The sequence below is a fragment of the Trachypithecus francoisi genome, unplaced genomic scaffold (assembly GCF_009764315.1).
Source record: "Trachypithecus francoisi isolate TF-2019V2 unplaced genomic scaffold, Tfra_2.0 Lachesis_group20, whole genome shotgun sequence".
Taxonomy (NCBI): domain Eukaryota; kingdom Metazoa; phylum Chordata; class Mammalia; order Primates; family Cercopithecidae; genus Trachypithecus; species Trachypithecus francoisi.
The window spans coordinates 1,449,572-1,467,769 of NW_022681466.1; the positions used below are offsets into that span (position 1 = coordinate 1,449,572).

An 18,198-nucleotide genomic window follows, 5' to 3' on the forward strand; every position below is an offset into this window, starting at 1 on the left:
AATTTCATCCTTCACAATTCCTTATTTAGCTAATTAAGGTAATGATTCCACTTAGATTGGAAAGTTCTAATTAAAATCATTAATTTTTCCTGAACCTTCTCCTTCAAGAAATAAGCTTTGCTGCACATCCTTCAGTCTTTGGGAGGAGAGAATGTTGGGGGATTGATGCTGATAATTGATGAGAGAGAGCAGGATACATTTATTATGACCTTCCTCCCCCTGCCCAGCTAAATTTATACAGCCAACCATAACCTAATAACTCTGTGTTCCTTTCTTTAAAGATTTTCCTATCATATGAAACTATTTTGGCCTGTGGTGTATTCATCCTAATTAGAGTAGAATACTAAAGCAAAACCATTTCAATCCAAGTTGCATAAAAATGGCATCCCTTTCTGAGTGACTGGTTTTCAAAGAGAGCTCATTACCTGGAACAGCAACAACAAAAGTGTTGCCTCTCTGAATTCATATGGTTTGGAAAATTCTTAGCCATCAACAGAATCATAATAAAGAAGAGAAAATCTATAAGTGATTAATTTCCTTCTTCTATTTAGGCTTAACATGTTTTAAAGGATAATTAAAGTTTTGACCTGTTTCTTAGAAGTCCAGGAGGAAGCATATTTCAGAAGCTTATTGAACCGAGCGGTGAACTCATTCATTATCCTTTGGTTAATATAGAGTTAACTTGTCTATCCTCAGGTTCTTTTATACAGCCTAGGTTCTTACACATCCATCTATTTTACAGTGTTAATTCAAGCTGTTTATAAATAACACGTGACAATAGATGTTAAAGAAGACCTCCCTTGGGGCAGGTATTATTCCCACGTGCATGGCAACAGAGTTGGTAACAGGACTTGCTGAACAGTATAATCTCAACAAATTAACTGGAATCACATCGCCATTTGGCTATCAGAGCAGCTACACTGTATGAATCATCTCTTGCACACCCTTTTAATTTAAGTACCTTGCTCAGTGCTAAGAAAAAAGGCACACTTGGTGAGGCAGGATTAAGTGCGTAGCTGCAAAACCTAAGCAACCATATTTCACCAGCACCTCCTAGGGGCCACGTGTGGATATGAGGATGGGAGGTGGGGACTCGCACAGAACCTTTCCTTGAATTGTCAGTTTCACCTCTCCTACACACAAAAATCCATCCCGACTGCGCCGTCCACAACACCAGCTAGTTTGCTGAATTAGTTTAGCGACTCAAGGAGGCCTTTCGAAGTTTAAATAAACTGCACATAAGACACGTTTGATCGCTCGAGGAAATAAACATTTAAAAAACTCAGTGGAAGGAGACTCCTAAAATATATCCTGTCCTTTAGAAGCAAAGCTTCCTTAGGACACCAAAGTACTCAGAAATAATAGGCACTTACTCTTCGGTTTACACACACACACGGATTAGTTTATAAAGTTCCAGGATCCAGACCCGGATAACACAAGCTGCTTTTTAGGGGTCTGCGCGCTCTTGCCTGGCTGCTGGGAATGAGGGCTGGGAGGCGCTGAAGCGAGGGCAGATCTCAGTGTCTGTAGGAGTTGCTATTCCAAAAAAATCATTACTCTCTAATTGTTCTGATTTTAGATCAGCAAAGCGTGCCGGGCGGCGGTGGGAGAGATTGAGGGCGGACAAGGCGAGAGGGAACGAGCCGTCCACCCTTCAGAGAAGCCTAGGCTCCTTGTAAGTAATTCGCGAACTGTCGGGAGAAGAAACAGCCAAGCAGCGCTGCAGTGACCGCACTTGCGCGCGTCTCAAGCCTGGGGGCTCTGCGCGCCCGTCCCAGTCCCTCGCCCCATTGACTCAGCCGCTGCTCCGGGCGCTGCAGCCTCCCCGGGGGGCTTCCAAGGGCCGAGGGGCTCCGGCAGAGAGGGAGGGGAGAGCGAGACGTGCCGGGGCCGACGAGCACTCCTGCCCCGGCGGCAAATGTCTCTCTCCGGCGCTGGCACCTCGCAGGCCCCTCGAGGAGCACGCAGGGCAAGCGGCCCCCGAGCGGGGGAACCGGGAAGTGTGTGGGGCTCCAGACGGAGTAGGAAGCTTTGCCCAAGGCCAGGCTGCAATCAGACAGCCGCAACAGCCGGGCGCGGAGCTTCCCACCTGCTGCTGTCCCAGCTGGGCCGCAACTTCCTCCTCCCCGGCCCGGGCCCGACTCCCCCGGCCGGGCTCCGAGGGTGGAGGGGGAGGAGGCGGCGGCAGGTTCCCTCCGCTGGCAACGCCTCGCAGCATCCTCCCCTCCCCTCCGCGGTTCCCGGGGCCGGCCGCGCGGCCAGGCGCGCTGCGATTGGCCGGCAGCGACCGGGGGTGGGGCCAGGAGAGCCGGTGTCGCACGGACCGCCTCAAAAGAGCCCAGGATATTGCAGAGCGCACTGGAGCCCTGGCCAGCGTGCAGCCTTCCCGGCGCCTGCAGGCTGGGTGTTGGGAATTCTGGTGTGCTTTGGCTCACTCGCTTTTTACAAACCACTGGATCTTACATGCCTCTGTACCCCCCACTTCCACTCCATGTCCCCATGCTCCTGCGCCAGCAACAGGTAAGGGCTGCTGTGTTTTCTTCCTTTTCGCTTGCTGCCGGTGTGTCCTGGGGAATGGACTCTGGCCGCCGTCCCCTACCCTACCTTGCCCCGCTGCTCCAGAGGTGCACAGCTGTCACACTGCTGTAGCGCTCACCCACGCTCCGGAGTCCCAGATCATGCCTATATAGTTTGTGTGCGCACCAGAACATCCCCAGAGCTAAAAATACTGAGACATGCTTGGAACAGTTGAGCAATAGAAACAGATTTCTCTGCAGCATCTGTTTGTGCTCATAACTTCCAGTGCACCAGCTGTAGCGAGATAACTGGGTTTGGAGGCAAGGGCGAGAGTGTCTGTGTTCGGTTCTCACTCTAAGGGAAAAAAAAAAAAAAAAAGAAAACGTGGTTGAGGGTTTGGGCGTGCGTCTTGAGCCCTGGTCTTAAACCTTGGCAAATCTTGGGACTTAGCACTATTCTTGATCCTTGGCGGTTTTTTTTTTTTTTTTTGGTTTTTGTTTTTTGGTTTTTTTTTTTTCGTCATTGCTTCAAAGTATAGCTGTGAGTTTCAAACAGAGTGTCTCAAAGTTGCCTTCCTGAAAGAAGAGCGGGAGCACGAGTTGGATTTGAGCCTGAGGATCGCAAAACTTTCACATTACATTTCACTCTCCCCTAAACAATTTGTTATTTTTAGTAATAATGGTAATACCTGGCTTGAAGACAGTGTGGTTTTAGGGAAGCAAAATAGTCAAAACGACTTGACTCTGCAAAAAGATTGCATCATAGCATGGATTCATCATGACAATTGGAAAAAAAATAAGGGTAGGAAATGGGCAGTTTAATGTCTGTGTCTGGGTAAGGATATCATAGGATGATCACTAGGATAAGGCTGTGCATTCTGACGATTTTCATAAATTCAGATTTTACTTGTTAGGAAATAAGGTGTTATTTGAAAACCTTGGATATGCAGAGAATCCATATTGCATTTTACCATTTGTTTTCTTTTCACATTAATAATCAATAGGCTGCCAGATTTCCTCTCGCCAGTCACTGTTGTGTGTCTGATGTACATTGTCGGTACGCTTGTTAGCGTTTTCGTGCTCATTTCCAAATGTTTCATTTCTATTTGCCACTATCTGGAAAAAATCCTGGTGCTCAGAAGGGGTAAGAGATGTTAACTGAAGCATGGTGGGAAGGGTGAGGATGAGGTCAAGGCCATTTTACTTAGCTTCCTGCCCTCCTTTCTCATATTTTAATGACACTTTGTTTTTTAATGTTCTTGGTCTCCATAAGAAATATTTGATCTAAACTCTTGTGAATTTTCCTTTTAAAAAAATAAAAGAACACAGTTTTTCTACATCCTTCGGACTCCTCAGTTGCAGAATCTCTGGTTAGCTGTAGCGTCCTTGTATGACTTTTGCGTAGCCTGAAAGATTGAAAAGAGCTACCTGCACAGATTGGATGTTTCAATTTTTTAAGTGTATATTTTTATTTACCAAACATGTTTGTTTTTCAGCATATGCAAATGCTGAGCAGTGCTACAAGCCAAGTGTCGTTGAATATAAATGTTAGACATGGGGCTCACGTAGATAGATGGGTATCCCCCTCCCCTCCCTCCTCCCCCTCCCCTCCCTCCTCCCCCTCCTCCTCCCTTATGTTTATTGAGCTTCTAAGAGGTTGCTTTCCTAGCAGTTGTGCTCACATAGCAGCATGTGCCCAGAGCACACTCAGGCTGGTCTATATGGCATCAGCTGGGAAATAGCTGCTCTAAACACTCATTAGCAGACCTCTCAGCCCAGTACGTTTTCTTTTGCTATCTTTATTTCCTGTCCTTAGAAACTTTCTTATTCATTGCACATCATGCCATGTTTCAGGACACATTCACTCTCATTTGATTTTGTTTTAGTTATTCATAAACCATATTGGAAGTATTACCTATATTGTCAAAGCAATTTAGATCCCCCATTTGTACCATGTGATCTCCTTGACCTTACATTTATCCATAGCTCTTTCTGCTTTAACATCTACCTAAGTTTAAAGCGCTGAACTATTTTTTCCATTGCTTATGCTTAATTTTGGCTCAGCCTATAAATAGTCTTAACATGAACAGCACCACATGTAACCTCTCAATTTCCCAAAAATACTTTCTACATCATGGGTTATGGCCTGGATAAAAATGATTATTTGTGTCCATGAAATTTACATCTAGGCCCTTAAATATTTTGGCTGGAAGGGAAATTTACACATTGTTCATCAAATCAAATTTCAATTCTCTGGATTTGTATCACTTAGTGTTCTCATCTATTCCTAATTGATTGCATCTCAAAACATTATTTTGAATATGTGCTTGAAATAAAGTTGCATGTAAGCCCTGTTTTTGTAATGATAGCTTTTCCCAGCTTGCTCATGTATTGGTAATTGCTAGTGAGAGAGGACCGGGCAAGGAAGTTTTCTGCTTGCTTAAAGTCACTCAGGCATGTGAGCAGGTTAACAGTGAAAGCAATTTTTACCATGAAACATTAAGACCGTTACCCCATCAAACCCTGATGGGTTCTAGCTTTTAGCTATGTAATCAGCTCCACAAAAAGTCTGAATACATAGTATATGTGTGTGCACATGCATTCACACATAAATCTGTTTTGGGGCATATCTATTTGAAGTGGCAAAAGTTTTCATTTTGCCAAACAAAACAAAACAAACCAAAATCCGAAATTCCTCTTTTTCTCTTTCCAGGAAGAAATGGTAAAATTTCTAAATGATGCTCCACATGTGGGACAAATTCTGTTATTAGCAATGGAAATAAGACAATAATAGTCTCCCAACACAGACCACTTTCAAGATTCTAAATGTGGAAAGCTATTCGTAGGAAGCTGGTATTGTGTGATTTGTGGAATTCAAACAAATGTCCCGGGGTCAAGATTTTTGGAAAGTCATAATTCAGTCTTTAGATTTCATATGGTTGTTATGTTTGAATCTGGAAGGAGTACAGAAATAAGTCAGAAGAAATTTGAGACTGTCTACTCATGGCCCCTCATGGTAACTCACAAGGAAGGATTGTTTTGAATCATGAAAAGGGAATTTCTTGGTGTCAGCTTATAATATAAAGTTCTGAAGTCAATCAGAACTCAAGAATACAAAGCATTCATTAAATGAAGCTCTTCTCCCTTTTTTTTGAAACGTACACCTGCATTTGGTGGTGTTGCTGTCTCTGTCTGTTTAGAAATGTGAGACAACTGAGATGAACTAATTGCTTGAAAAATGCTGTCCATGTACAGGATCTAGAACCTTGAGGGGTAGGATTCTTGTTTCTTTGGTCCAAGTGCAAACTTCACAGGGAAGCAGACCAAACATTGAAGCAGGTGGAAGGTTAAGAAAGCACAGTAACTTCTTTTTATAAAGTGATTCAAAGGCACTTTCAAACCAAGCATCATTTAGGTGTCAAAAGCTGCCAAAATGTAACACACATTGCAATTTTCATAGATGACTAATCTCAGGAAAAATGTGTTGGGGCACATTCTTGCATAATAACTTGGATAAAGAAGAAGTCAAAAGACAGTAACAAGGCATTTTCAAAGGCAATGCACCTTGCCTCTTTTTAAGGGATCGCACAGAAACAACGTAAATGGATTGCTTTATTTGTTTGCAGCTGGCTTGGCTGAAATCGGTTCTGTTAACTGTTTAATCTTAATGGATTTAGAGGAGAAGAAAAAAATGGAGTCTTCATTATCAGGCACCAACAAATCTCTGACTCCATTCATGAGTTATTCATTGCCCCCCTTTAATATAGCAGAAGGATTTGGTTGTATGAAAAGTTAAGGATGGGCTTTATTTTTCAGTTCTAACTTATATTAGTTTTGCTATCACACATTTGGTAAGGAAAACACCTTAGACTTTCTCTTAGGTTTTTGTTAGTTAGTCAAGGGAAATAGTTTCTTAGGAGTGAGGATGGCAAGTTAAAGTAAATAGATAGTTCTTACCTAGGGAAGAATGAGGCAATGGGAGAAAACTGAGAACTACTATTTGCACATATTAGGTAAAGGTGAGTGCCTTCTCCATAGGAACCTGTAGCAAATAACAGCGCTGGAAGTGAAAGTAAGCGGACTGGCATTTATGATCTGTCTTTACACAGTTGTCTCTGTCTGAGAGAACACAGCACTGGACTGACATGAAATGAGTTCCTGCCTTATCTCAATCCGCTAAAGACCTGGTCCTTTGGCACAATGGTGCTTACTTCCTAGCCTGTCATTACACATGACAGCCCCATCTCAGGAGAATTTCAGGACTCTTATTGCTAGGCAACAGAATTGCTCTCTATCCCCCAGAGCAAACCTGCGTCTTCAAAGTCTTCAAGCCAGAATTACCTGCACTAATAGAGACTTAGCAGGCATTTCTGCATAGTGGTTGCTTGAAGTGTGAGAAGTGATGAAGCAAGCCCAAACAGTATCCAGAAACTGGGATCCATTTCAGATGATTATAAGCAATAGGGGCAGTATTTACCATCGTAGGAGATTTTGTCCACGAGTTCCCTCTGTTTTCAGGATACACTCAATCAAGCCTACTCCAAAATCCACGTCACTATTATATTTGTAGGTGGGAATCTGACTTTCGTCCTCTAGCATTTCCTCAGCCTATCCGGTCTGCTAGTTATATCATTTAAACAAAATAGTCTGTCTTCCGATTTCAACCTTGCCATCAGGGGCCCTCATATTCTCCCGTCATGTGCATGCAACTCAGTGAATATCAATACTGCGTCCACGTGAAGATTTCTAAACATGCCCTTTTTCCAAAAATTTTACGACAAACCTTGGAATCAGACAGTCTTTCATCTGCTTAACAGGGATCCTAGCAAGTGGGGCAGGCCGAAGAAGAGAATAAGAGAAGGGAGAGGTAGACCTGAAAAACAGAATATTCTAGATCCCTGGCCAAAAATAAGGGAAAGGGGACCTGACCTGACATTTTGGTTGAACAACTGTCACAGACAACTCTCCTATGTTTAACAACTTTATGCTTTTAAATAAAAGTTTTACAAAGCATGCTTAGGATACAAAGAAATGTAAAACCTTATAATTTAATGTGAAGTATACTTATCTTTACCTGATTATGTGTTTTTGTTAGGATATATTGTCTTAGACAGTAGAATTCTTTAAGAGTGGCTTATTTTGTAATGCACAATCTGTCTTTTCTTGCAGGACATGTTCTCTGGATGTCAGTAGACAGACCTTGGTAGAACCCCGAGGCTCCCAGAGACACCCATCTCTCCTCATTTTTTGTGTGTGTGTGTCTTCACCGAACATTCAAAACTGTTTCTCCAAAGCGTTTTGCAAAAACTCAGACTGTTTTCCAAAGCAGAAGCACTGGAGTCCCCAGCAGAAGCGATGGGCAGTGTGCGAACCAACCGCTACAGCATTGTCTCTTCAGAAGAAGACGGTATGAAGTTGGCCACCATGGCAGTTGCAAATGGCTTTGGGAATGGGAAGAGTAAAGTCCACACCCGACAACAGTGCAGGAGCCGCTTTGTAAAGAAAGATGGTCACTGTAACGTTCAGTTCATCAACGTGGGTGAGAAGGGGCAACGGTACCTCGCAGACATCTTCACCACGTGTGTGGACATTCGCTGGCGGTGGATGCTGGTTATCTTCTGCCTGGCTTTCGTCCTGTCATGGCTGTTTTTTGGCTGTGTGTTTTGGTTGATAGCTCTGCTCCATGGGGACCTGGATGCATCCAAAGAGGGCAAAGCTTGTGTGTCTGAGGTCAACAGCTTCACGGCTGCCTTCCTCTTCTCCATTGAGACCCAGACAACCATAGGCTATGGTTTCAGGTGTGTCACGGATGAATGCCCAATTGCTGTTTTCATGGTGGTGTTCCAGTCAATCGTGGGCTGCATCATTGATGCTTTCATCATTGGTGCAGTCATGGCCAAGATGGCAAAGCCAAAGAAGAGAAACGAGACTCTCGTCTTCAGTCACAATGCTGTGATTGCCATGAGAGATGGCAAGCTGTGTTTGATGTGGCGAGTGGGCAATCTTCGGAAAAGCCACTTGGTGGAAGCTCATGTCCGAGCACAGCTCCTCAAATCCAGAATCACTTCTGAAGGGGAGTATATCCCTCTGGATCAGATAGACATCAATGTTGGGTTTGACAGTGGAATCGATCGTATATTTCTGGTGTCCCCAATCACTATAGTCCATGAAATAGACGAAGACAGCCCTTTATATGATTTGAGTAAACAGGACATTGACAACGCAGACTTTGAAATCGTGGTCATACTGGAAGGCATGGTGGAAGCCACTGCCATGACGACACAGTGCCGTAGCTCTTATCTAGCAAATGAAATCCTGTGGGGCCACCGCTATGAGCCTGTGCTCTTTGAAGAGAAGCACTACTACAAAGTGGACTATTCCAGGTTCCACAAAACTTACGAAGTCCCCAACACTCCCCTTTGTAGTGCAAGAGACTTAGCAGAAAAGAAATACATCCTCTCAAATGCGAATTCATTTTGCTATGAAAATGAAGTTGCCCTCACAAGCAAAGAGGAAGATGACAGTGAAAATGGAGTTCCAGAAAGCACTAGTACGGACACGCCCCCTGACATAGACCTTCACAACCAGGCAAGTGTACCTCTAGAGCCCAGGCCCTTACGGCGAGAGTCGGAGATATGACTGACTGATTCCTTCTCTGGAATAGTTACTTTACAACACAGTCTGTCGGTCAGAGGCCCAAAACAGTTATACAGATGACGGTACTGGTCAAGATGGGTCAAGCAAGCGGCCACAAGGGACTGAGGCAAGCACAATGGTTTCAAAGAAAGACTGTAAGCTCCATGATTAGCATAAAGCACTAACCATGCCTCCATGTGACCCGGTGCCACATAGATGTTGTAGAATAAGTTATGGGTTTTTATGTTTTGTTTTGTGTTTTTCCAAAACTTGAACTTGCAGGCAAGCCTTGGCTGGGTATTTGATTTATCCAGAATGCTTCTCTTTAGGGAACAAGGATGTTTTTAATGGCATAACAAAGGCAAGACTCTGCCTTAATTTTTGAAAAGCTGCTAACTACATGAACACAAATGTGTATTTTTGTTGCAGTGTAGTTTTCCTTTTGTGTAATTTTAAAGTCAGTGTTGAACTTGATTGAAAGCTCATGATGCGCTTCAAAGTGGCAAGTATTTGGCTATTAACTGCCAAAACAAGAGCCTGATTTTTTGAGGCCAGTAATTTGTTTGCTAGAATTGATTTTTTTTTCTCTCTCTCTGTTACATAAGGGCATTATGTAACACTAGCCAAATGGTAGCCTCTGGGTTGTTGTTGTTTTTTTTTTCCTCCATGATGTTAATGGGTTATCTCAAATTTTAAGTTAAACTACCTAAAATAAATACCAAAGATAATGCATATTTTTGCACAGTGGAGCTTACACTTAAAAGAAAACAAAGCCCCATGGGCTGCCTTGAAATCAAGAGACAATAACTTTGAACCTCAGCAAGACCTTGAACCGCTGGTTCATTTTGCACCTTATTCAGAAAATAGAGCATCATACTCACCGAGTCTAGTCAGTGTAGTGCTTTTTAAAATTTTGTCCTTTCATGTAACTTTTTTTATTTTAAGAGGAAGAAGAAGAAAGGGGCAGTAAAATTCACACACACACAATACCAACATCCATCCTTTCCTGCTAGGCAGTGCTGGCCAGGCTCATGTGTAGTGTGCGAGATGGTGATGTACTCTTACATTTTTCTGGGCTTTCCCTTTTGCACATTCCAAAATTCATTTCATAAGATAAGATCTTCATAGGACCTCCTTGGCATCCTGGCATTCTCAAAACTGAGCCAACCAGCGTGAAAGATAAATGGGTTTAAACCTTTGCTGCTGAATTTATTGCCTGGACTGTCAGGACATCGCCAGCCCACCTTCACCTTAGAGGAGATGCCACACCTGACCTCCACGCTTGTTCCTCTGATCAGTCTGTCTGGAGTGAGTCCTACAGTGTCAGATAGGGCAGCGAATGCCAAAGCGGGGGAACAGGGAGGTGTGGACAAGCCCATTTGATGCAGCACTTCAGATCAAGTATTTAGGAGGAAGAGGAAACTTGCCTTTTTTATGGCAGAGGAGAGTAATGAAAATGTCTCAGTATTTTAGGGTCAAAGAGAGTCATAAAAATACAACATAATGACAACTAAAGGAGATAATGGTCTAAAAAGGCTATTTCCCTTTTCTGTGTGCATACTTATGATTGAATGTGAGCTAAGCATTGTCTCCTGTGGAGCCCTAGAGCAGGTTACTAAGGACGGACACATTGTTTTCCAGAAGCCTCCCCTGCCTGGCTGACTGCCTTGCTAGAAACATTTTTTTTTTTTTTTTTTTTCTCACTGTAGCTCAATAATGGAACTCCTTTTTTTTTTTTTTTTTTTTTTTTTAATTTAAAATTCCCTATTTGTGAATTCTGGGGTTACTGACTTTTCTTTTTAATTGGAGTCTCAAAATCAACTCTCTTATGGTATTATATCTCTGTATGCCATTAAAAAACAGCTTGTTCTAGAATCATGTATTTTGTAAACTGATGTTTGTGATGGTCTCTGGTTCTTGAACAGCCATATCTGAATGCCGTGCCTGCAAAACTATGACAATTTTTGCTGTTTTCAGCCTTCAGATTTGATGGCTTTGAAAACTGAGGTGTTATTTTCAATGAAACCAAGAAAGAGATGTTAAGCAAGTGGTTGTTTTAGATCCAAATGTAAAGGCAGGTCTGGGAAGGTGTTTAAAGAGTTGGAGGAATTGGGGATTGAGTGGACAAGAAAACTTACAGAAGAGGCAACAATTTGGTTCTTGACAGTGAGAGGATATTGAGGGCTTCAGCTGCTGCTATTATGACGTTTTGCAAAGGAAAATAATCAAACCAAAGAGTATTCAGTGATACGTAAATTAAATGAAGATACAGTGGAGAATGGGGGTGGCCACAAAAGAGGCTCCCCCTAAACACAGAGTGCTGCCACTTAAAAAGACTTGAGAAATTTGAAAGGGGGTGGGTATGGGGGGGGGCAAGAAAGAGGGAGGGAAATCTTTCAACTTATTTCTGAAAAAGAGAAAAAAATATAAAATTTCTGGTGCACAGGTTTGTTTTTTCAAGAAAATTTTGCAGAAGCTATGTTTTTAAAGTGTACATTTTATAAAGTTTATCAGATATTTTCATATTTAAAGCCAAATGTAAATAGAGGTCTGTAAAGAAAAATAATTGCCATAGAAAGTATAATGTCAGTGCAGCAATTTCTGAGAGCTAGTACCTATATGCTACCGGTTAGCATGGTTTTAGCAAATATATACCAGCCTTATAAGGTTCGTATTGCTATGTTCTTCTGTTATTTATTTCAGCATGGACTGTTCATTTGAAACCTTTTTCTAGTTATTAGCATTTTAACAGTTACAAGCTTTAAATGGCAATTTTTTCTTTCTTTTTTTGTCAAGAGCCAAGACACAGGTAATGCACGACATTGATTGCTGCATTTTACCTTCAAAATATTTGTCCTTCTTGACTGGGTCTCCTTAATTAGTGTACACATGTCATTAGAATGCAGATGGAGGGGACTCACCGTGAATATCTGGGGTGGATTCCCAGATGTGTGTTGCTTCTCTATTGCAAGCAGTTTCCCTGTTGAATTTACTTAGGATTTATTCCCTTTTAAAGAATTTTTGCCCATATCTGGAAGGGCACTATATTTTTGGGGGGAGCCATAGATTCCTGGTTATCCTATTTTTAAATAAAACGTAGACAAAGTGAATTCTATTTTGATTATTGAGAAAGGAGTAGTTTTCTATCCCTCTAAGAGTATACTTGAATCAGACATTTTAAGGATGTCACTAGAGCACTGTTGTCATTTTCAAATTCCTAGAAAAGTTTGTTTTACTTTGTTTTTATTCTGTTAATGTATTCTTTCTTCTCTTTACTTCCTTTCTTCCTAATACACTCCAACCCCAACTCTTGATGTTTATTTGATGAGCTCTGTCCCGTAAATCGTATTTCCCTTACAATTAATGTCACTTCATATTTTATAAGAAACCACTCAGTAAAAGCAAAAGCTTGTCCTGAGAAGTAGAGTGAGTTCTTTTTCACTCTGTGTCTAATAATGTTCAGGTAAAAAAAAAAAAAAAAAAAAGTGTGGCGTAGTTACCTGCCCATCCCTAACCCTCAGCAAAGTAGAATCTCTTTTCTAGTAATTTTGGGTTTCAGCTCTGGGCTCTGGCAAGTTGAACAATCCTAGCCATTGACAATCGTGATAGTTATTATTTTCCCATTTGCTGTCTTTTTGTATCTAAAGTCTTCCTATTGTACTGCACAAACCATGGATTGTACATATTTTTATATATTATGTCTTATTTTATTATTTCTAAATAAAAAGTTAAAAATTGAAAACAAATTGGTGGAAGAATCTTTGGGCTTCCTGTATGATTACTCTAGAAACACCATAAAGCAAATGTTCCCAAACAATAGAACATAAACCCTGAGAGGTTAGATGAATAGAGCCATAGAAATGGCCTCAACAGACAGGTGCAGTGGGGTGGCAGATTCGTTTAATTCAAGTTTGAGGAAGTCAAGCTCATATTTTGTTTTTGGATACAATAGCCTAGGTAGAAAGGGAATAGAAAAGACCAATAAACTAGCCAAAAAAAAAAAAAAAAACTAACAAAAATATTATGAAGTTTAGATTTTGATTCTCTGTTTAATGGGTGATAATGTGTAGTTACTCTTTATTGAGTCTCAACTATGTGTAGAGTTCTTGCATTACATATTATTTTTATCTCATTCCCACAGAAACCAAATCAGGATGTTATTATTTTGTATTATAGATTAAGACTTGGCAAATAAGTTTTGTAAAGGGCCAGGCAATGAGTATTTGTTGGCTTTATGAACCAGAGGGTCTTTGTCTCAGCTATGCAAATGCAGCCTTGTAATGTGAAAGCAGTTACAGGCAGTATGAAAACAAATGGTATGGCTCTGTTTCAAACAATTTTTACTAACTTCTACAGCCAGCGGGCTAGATTTGGCTCATGGCCAGTAGTATGTTGACCCCTGTTTTAGGTGAAGAAACTGAGTATGAATTTTAAAGCTCATGAATCAGTGAGGTAGTATTTGAATTCCAGTTTTACCTGCATCTAAACCTAGTTTTATCCACTCAGCTATATATTGTTTCAGGTCACAAAGCTACCAAGGATATGTAGTCCCAAAGGAAATGCCACTTTCTCTGGCAGATTGGAAATAAATACATGTTTTTCAAGGTTGGAAATATGGAGAAAATTTGCATTCTAAAATATGGGTTGTACCTTGCTATTTTTTCTTTAATATGGCAATTATTATTTATGTTTCAAATATGACTCTAAATCCTTTCTAAGTACTAAATAATTTAGTCTTAACAGCAGCTCTGTGGAATAGGCTGTATTATTATCCTCATTTAAGAAATGAAGAAACTCGGGCTCAGAGAGGTTAAGCACCTTGTCCAAGTGCGTACATGAATTATTAGTGCTGAGACTTAAACTCAGGCCACTCAACACTAGGTGGTGGTTTTTTGCGACTACTCTATGCTCTTTCTTTTCGTACATATGCTTAGTAAAAGCTTCACCATTTAAGGCGTTTCTGCTTTTCAGTTTTTATCCTTTTCAGTAGTGAAAATACATCCTTTTTGTTTGCACAGCATACATTAGTGCAGAATTCTTGCCTTGTTCATAACCTGTTCCTAAATTCCTCATTTAATGTTTGGTGAGAAGAGAACAACTTACAAGGAGTAGAATAATTACAAACACTGGTTGTGGGATTTGGGTCAATTTCAAACTTAAGATTAATTTCAATTAACGAGGAATTGTTTAGCTCTGTCTCCAGGCGAAACCACAAAGTTCTGTTACTAACCAAGCTGCAGGCACCCGACCACATGCACACTTTTGCTTTCTGCCCATGACAGCCAAAGGTGTAACACAATCCTCTGGGCAATTGAGATAATTAAGCAAGACCAGTTATGGTAACGCTAGGCAGTGAGTTGCATGCTCTACAGGCCTCTATTTTTTATTTTATTAAATATGTATACAAAAAGAAAAGGCAGGGGTGGAATTTCAGAGTCCTTTTGCTTGGACTGTCTTTTGAGTGACAAGTGAGGCAAGACCTCCAAGCTCTAGCCTTCAAAAGCAGCAGCTTTCCAGGTCATACCTGCCAAGAAAAAAACAAATTTCCATCTAGAAATGTTCATTTTCAAGCTAGCAAAACTGATTGAATAAATCATATTTGTTTGCCCAAATTTGAGTGAGTGAATAAATAAACACATAAATAAATAAAGGACGGCTAGCTCTATGCGCTTTAAATGAAGTAAAGAACCAAATCCATGATCAGCTTGTTTCAGGACCTCAGTGTTTCTTCAGAATATTTCAGACCATGGAGCTGAGTGACCTAATGATTAGTCACTATCTGAGGGTTGTTATAATGATTTTATAAAAAGAGAAATATCTAATTACAAGGTAGCACAAGTAGAATAAGAGTATCAGAATGCCTGGCTTAGGAATTGGGTGTCCAACTGTCCTGATTTGCCTGGGACTCAGGGGTTTTCCAGAGTGCAAGACTTTCAGTGCTGAAACTGGAAAAGCTCTGGGCAAACCAAGGGAGTCGGTCATCCTACTTTGGAAAGTGGAGAAGTAGAATGGCTGGGAGAAAGGGGGAGACCCAATAGTTAAGAATGTGGAAGGGAGGAATTGAAGCAAGGTAAACCAGAGGTAGCACGTTAGTGTTACTAAACAGAATAATAATGGTGAATAATGACTTAGGAAATGGTTCTCTCCAACTAACTGAAATTTGTCGCCTCAAAGGCATTTTTTTGTTTTGGAGGAATGGTTTTCTAAAATATTATACAATTATCTGCCTTATTCAAAAGATAATATATATTATTTAACATTTCCTTATGTGACTCAAGCTAATATGTGCACCTCTTTCTGATGGGATATGCTTTTTAATCTTTTTTTAGCATGAAACCAGCAGCTAATATTTCGTCCACTGCCAGAAGTCCCCTAGTACTAGTTTGTTTTCTGCTTCTTATTCTTTGTGTCAAATAAATCAGAACAACCCATTATGACATAGGTTATTGTATCATATATGATATAATATAGCATATATAAGTTTATCATATATCATATCATATATAATATAGATTATCAGAGAGGATATCACATAATCTTCTATGACTAATATCATAAGTAATAGCAGGGAGGTTCAGAGGGCCCAGAGGAGACACAAACGACCTGGCTTCAGTGCAGGGGTTTTATTTTCATTGTATTGATTTTCGGAGATCTTTTTTATTTCAGTTTCGAGATTATATTCTAAGAGGTTGAGGCAGTTAAGGAGTTTGACTTTAGAAAATTCTATTCAACTCAACCAAAAATTTGTTAAGCAATTATTATGTAGTACTGGGCACTCAGAGTTTTCTATATGGACTTGGTCTCCAGTCAATCACAACTTAGAAAATGGGTGATATGGTTATATATTTATTTTGTCTTAAAAACTAAGAAAAGTAACTGGGTTTTAGATATAAAAAGTTTCTGTATAACAATAACTACCAATTACCGAGTACTTAGGATCTATTAGGCACTGAACAGACTCACGGTTCTTTTCCTCCATGTGTGGACATCTTCATTTGGAAGACTAAATATCTTTGCAGGGAAGTCACTATGGATTCAAGTATTTTTGAATCGTTTTCAGAGCACATCATTTGAATATTTTATTTGTGACAAATTTTTTTATAACTTTTTGGTTAAGGTTAAATTCTATGTTTAGAAAAATCCAGAACTCAATCAGAACCACATTTAAGTGACAAAGTTGGATAATTAAGATTGCAGATATCATGTCCTACAAAACAACCAATGAGTGACTATAAAGAACATGTAAATAATAAGATGGTTTGGTTGTTTAATTATCAGTGGTTCTGATTTGGCTCAAATGACCCAGGAGGCTTTACAAAATATGCTGCACCAAGACAGTAAACTTGGATTAAGTAAGCAACCTTCTGCTATGATAACTCGGAAGGACATCTCAAATGTCTATAAATAATCTTACCTGGCTTAAACAACAAACTGCTCTCTCTCTCTTGCTTTCCTTCCCTCTCACTTTCTTTTCTAATTCATGATGGTAACTTCTACCTCTTGTTTTGATATTTACTCTTGAATTCTAGATAAACATTATCTGCAGACATTCATATTAATGTGTAAGTTTGGTGAGACAAACCTATTTTCTCAACGTCAAATATCTTAAAATTAAAATATGTAAAACCTTAAAAATATAATATATACCATTTTCTTCCCCTCCTAGCTTCCTTCTAGTCACTTCTTTTGAAACCATTAGCCACATATCAGTAACAATAACCTTAAAATCAACTTAGTTATAAAACAGCTATTTACAAACATAATACTTGTATAGACACACAGCCATAATCAGAATCCATTACTTTACAGTCTATATTTTTTTTTTACTCTTACAATGGAAATTCTATAGGTCAAACAGTCCCTCAAGGAAAAATTAAATGTTTATGTATATTTGGGTTGGTTTTGATAGACTGGTTTCTGACCACAAACATACATACCCAAACAAGCTTCTACTAATATAAAAGTTATGGAATTGTGAGGTAAAAACATTATGACAATTTCTTGGTTTAGGGAAATGTAAGAAAATTAAGCATAGAGAGACTCCAAAGCCAGAGACATTTCAAAAATAGCATGTATGTTCCCCTTCCTTCCTTCTTTCCTTCCTTCCTTCCTTCCTTCCTTCCTTCCTTCCTTCCTCCCTCTTTCCCTCCCTTCTTCCTTTCTTCCTTCCTTCCTTCCCTCCTGTTTCCTTGTTTCCCTTCCTTGTCTTCCTCCCCTCCTCTCCCCTCCCTTTCCCATCCCTCCCTCCCTCTCTTCCTTCCTTCCTTTTTTCCTCCTCCCTTGCTTTCTTCTTTCCTCCTTCCTTTCCTCCTTCCTTCCTTTTCTTCCTACCTTCCTCTTCCCTTCTCTCCTCTTTTCTTCCTTCTTCCCAAACATTTTTAATTCTCTATCATTTGCCTGCCACTCTGTTTGCTGTTGCTGTAATTAGTAGTGCTCAGAAGTGACTCTTAATAAAGTTACAATAGTAAAGCATGGTTACCTAATGCAATGTTTAACCTAAAATTTGGAAGTGTTTCTTCTTAAAGTTTAAATTGGTCTTGTAAGGACTTTGCTCCCGTGAACTCTGTTCTTTCCCTCCCTCCTGCTAAATGACTGCTCTGACCTCGTATTCTGCTCCTATTAGTTCTGTGAATCATCTTCGCCTCAGCATTTCCCCAGTCCTGACACATGGACAGAGAGACATCCTTTGGCAAACATTCAATCTAGTGAATCAAACAAACAAATGAATCAAGTCTCAGACTTTGTCATTTTACTTGGATTTTGTTTTTTTACATTTTTGCTAATACAGTTTTACAGCTAAAGTCCCAGTTAAGCAACTCTTCATTTGGTCCTGCAAAGAGAGTGTCTCGTCGAATAGTATATAGGAGGTTCCTTTACATTATATAGATAGCTGCATTAGGAACTTTCGCATAAAAACAGATTATTTACCAATAGAGAAATTTCAAAGGCAAGTATACACACATTTCTACCAAAACACTCTCGGCAAAAGTACTCTCAGATGGCGCCATATATGACAAAATGAGGGAAAGTTGAATTAACATGTCAG

General features: G+C 40.2%; 2 protein-coding genes across 2 annotated transcripts; both read left to right on the plus strand.

The window, feature by feature from the left end:
- Positions 1 to 826: 826 nt before the first annotated feature.
- Positions 827 to 7,723, plus strand: LOC117066569 (translation initiation factor IF-2-like). Its single transcript, XM_033181945.1, has 4 exons — positions 827 to 922; positions 1,580 to 1,628; positions 1,705 to 2,520; positions 7,686 to 7,723. Exons 1-4 carry the CDS (start codon positions 827 to 829, stop codon positions 7,721 to 7,723), a joined length of 999 nt encoding a protein of 332 aa, XP_033037836.1.
- KCNJ2 (potassium inwardly rectifying channel subfamily J member 2) lies at positions 7,707 to 12,894 on the plus strand. The gene has a single exon (XM_033181985.1). It carries the CDS (start codon positions 7,872 to 7,874, stop codon positions 9,153 to 9,155), a length of 1,284 nt encoding a protein of 427 aa, XP_033037876.1. The 5' UTR covers positions 7,707 to 7,871; the 3' UTR covers positions 9,156 to 12,894.
- Positions 12,895 to 18,198: the final 5,304 nt, after the last annotated feature.

Excerpts from the sequence above, each read along its gene's own strand:
- LOC117066569 (XM_033181945.1), top strand. The coding sequence starts at position 827 with ATGGCAACAGAGTTGGTAACAGGACTTGCTGAACAGTATAATCTCAAC. Across the intron at positions 923-1,579 it reads GCTATCAGAGCAGCTACACT|ATCAGCAAAGCGTGCCGGGC; the intron begins GTATGAATCATC and ends TTCTGATTTTAG. Across the intron at positions 2,521-7,685 it reads TGCTCCTGCGCCAGCAACAG|GACATGTTCTCTGGATGTCA; the intron begins GTAAGGGCTGCT and ends CTTTTCTTGCAG.
- KCNJ2 (XM_033181985.1), top strand. The coding sequence starts at position 7,872 with ATGGGCAGTGTGCGAACCAACCGCTACAGCATTGTCTCTTCAGAAGAA.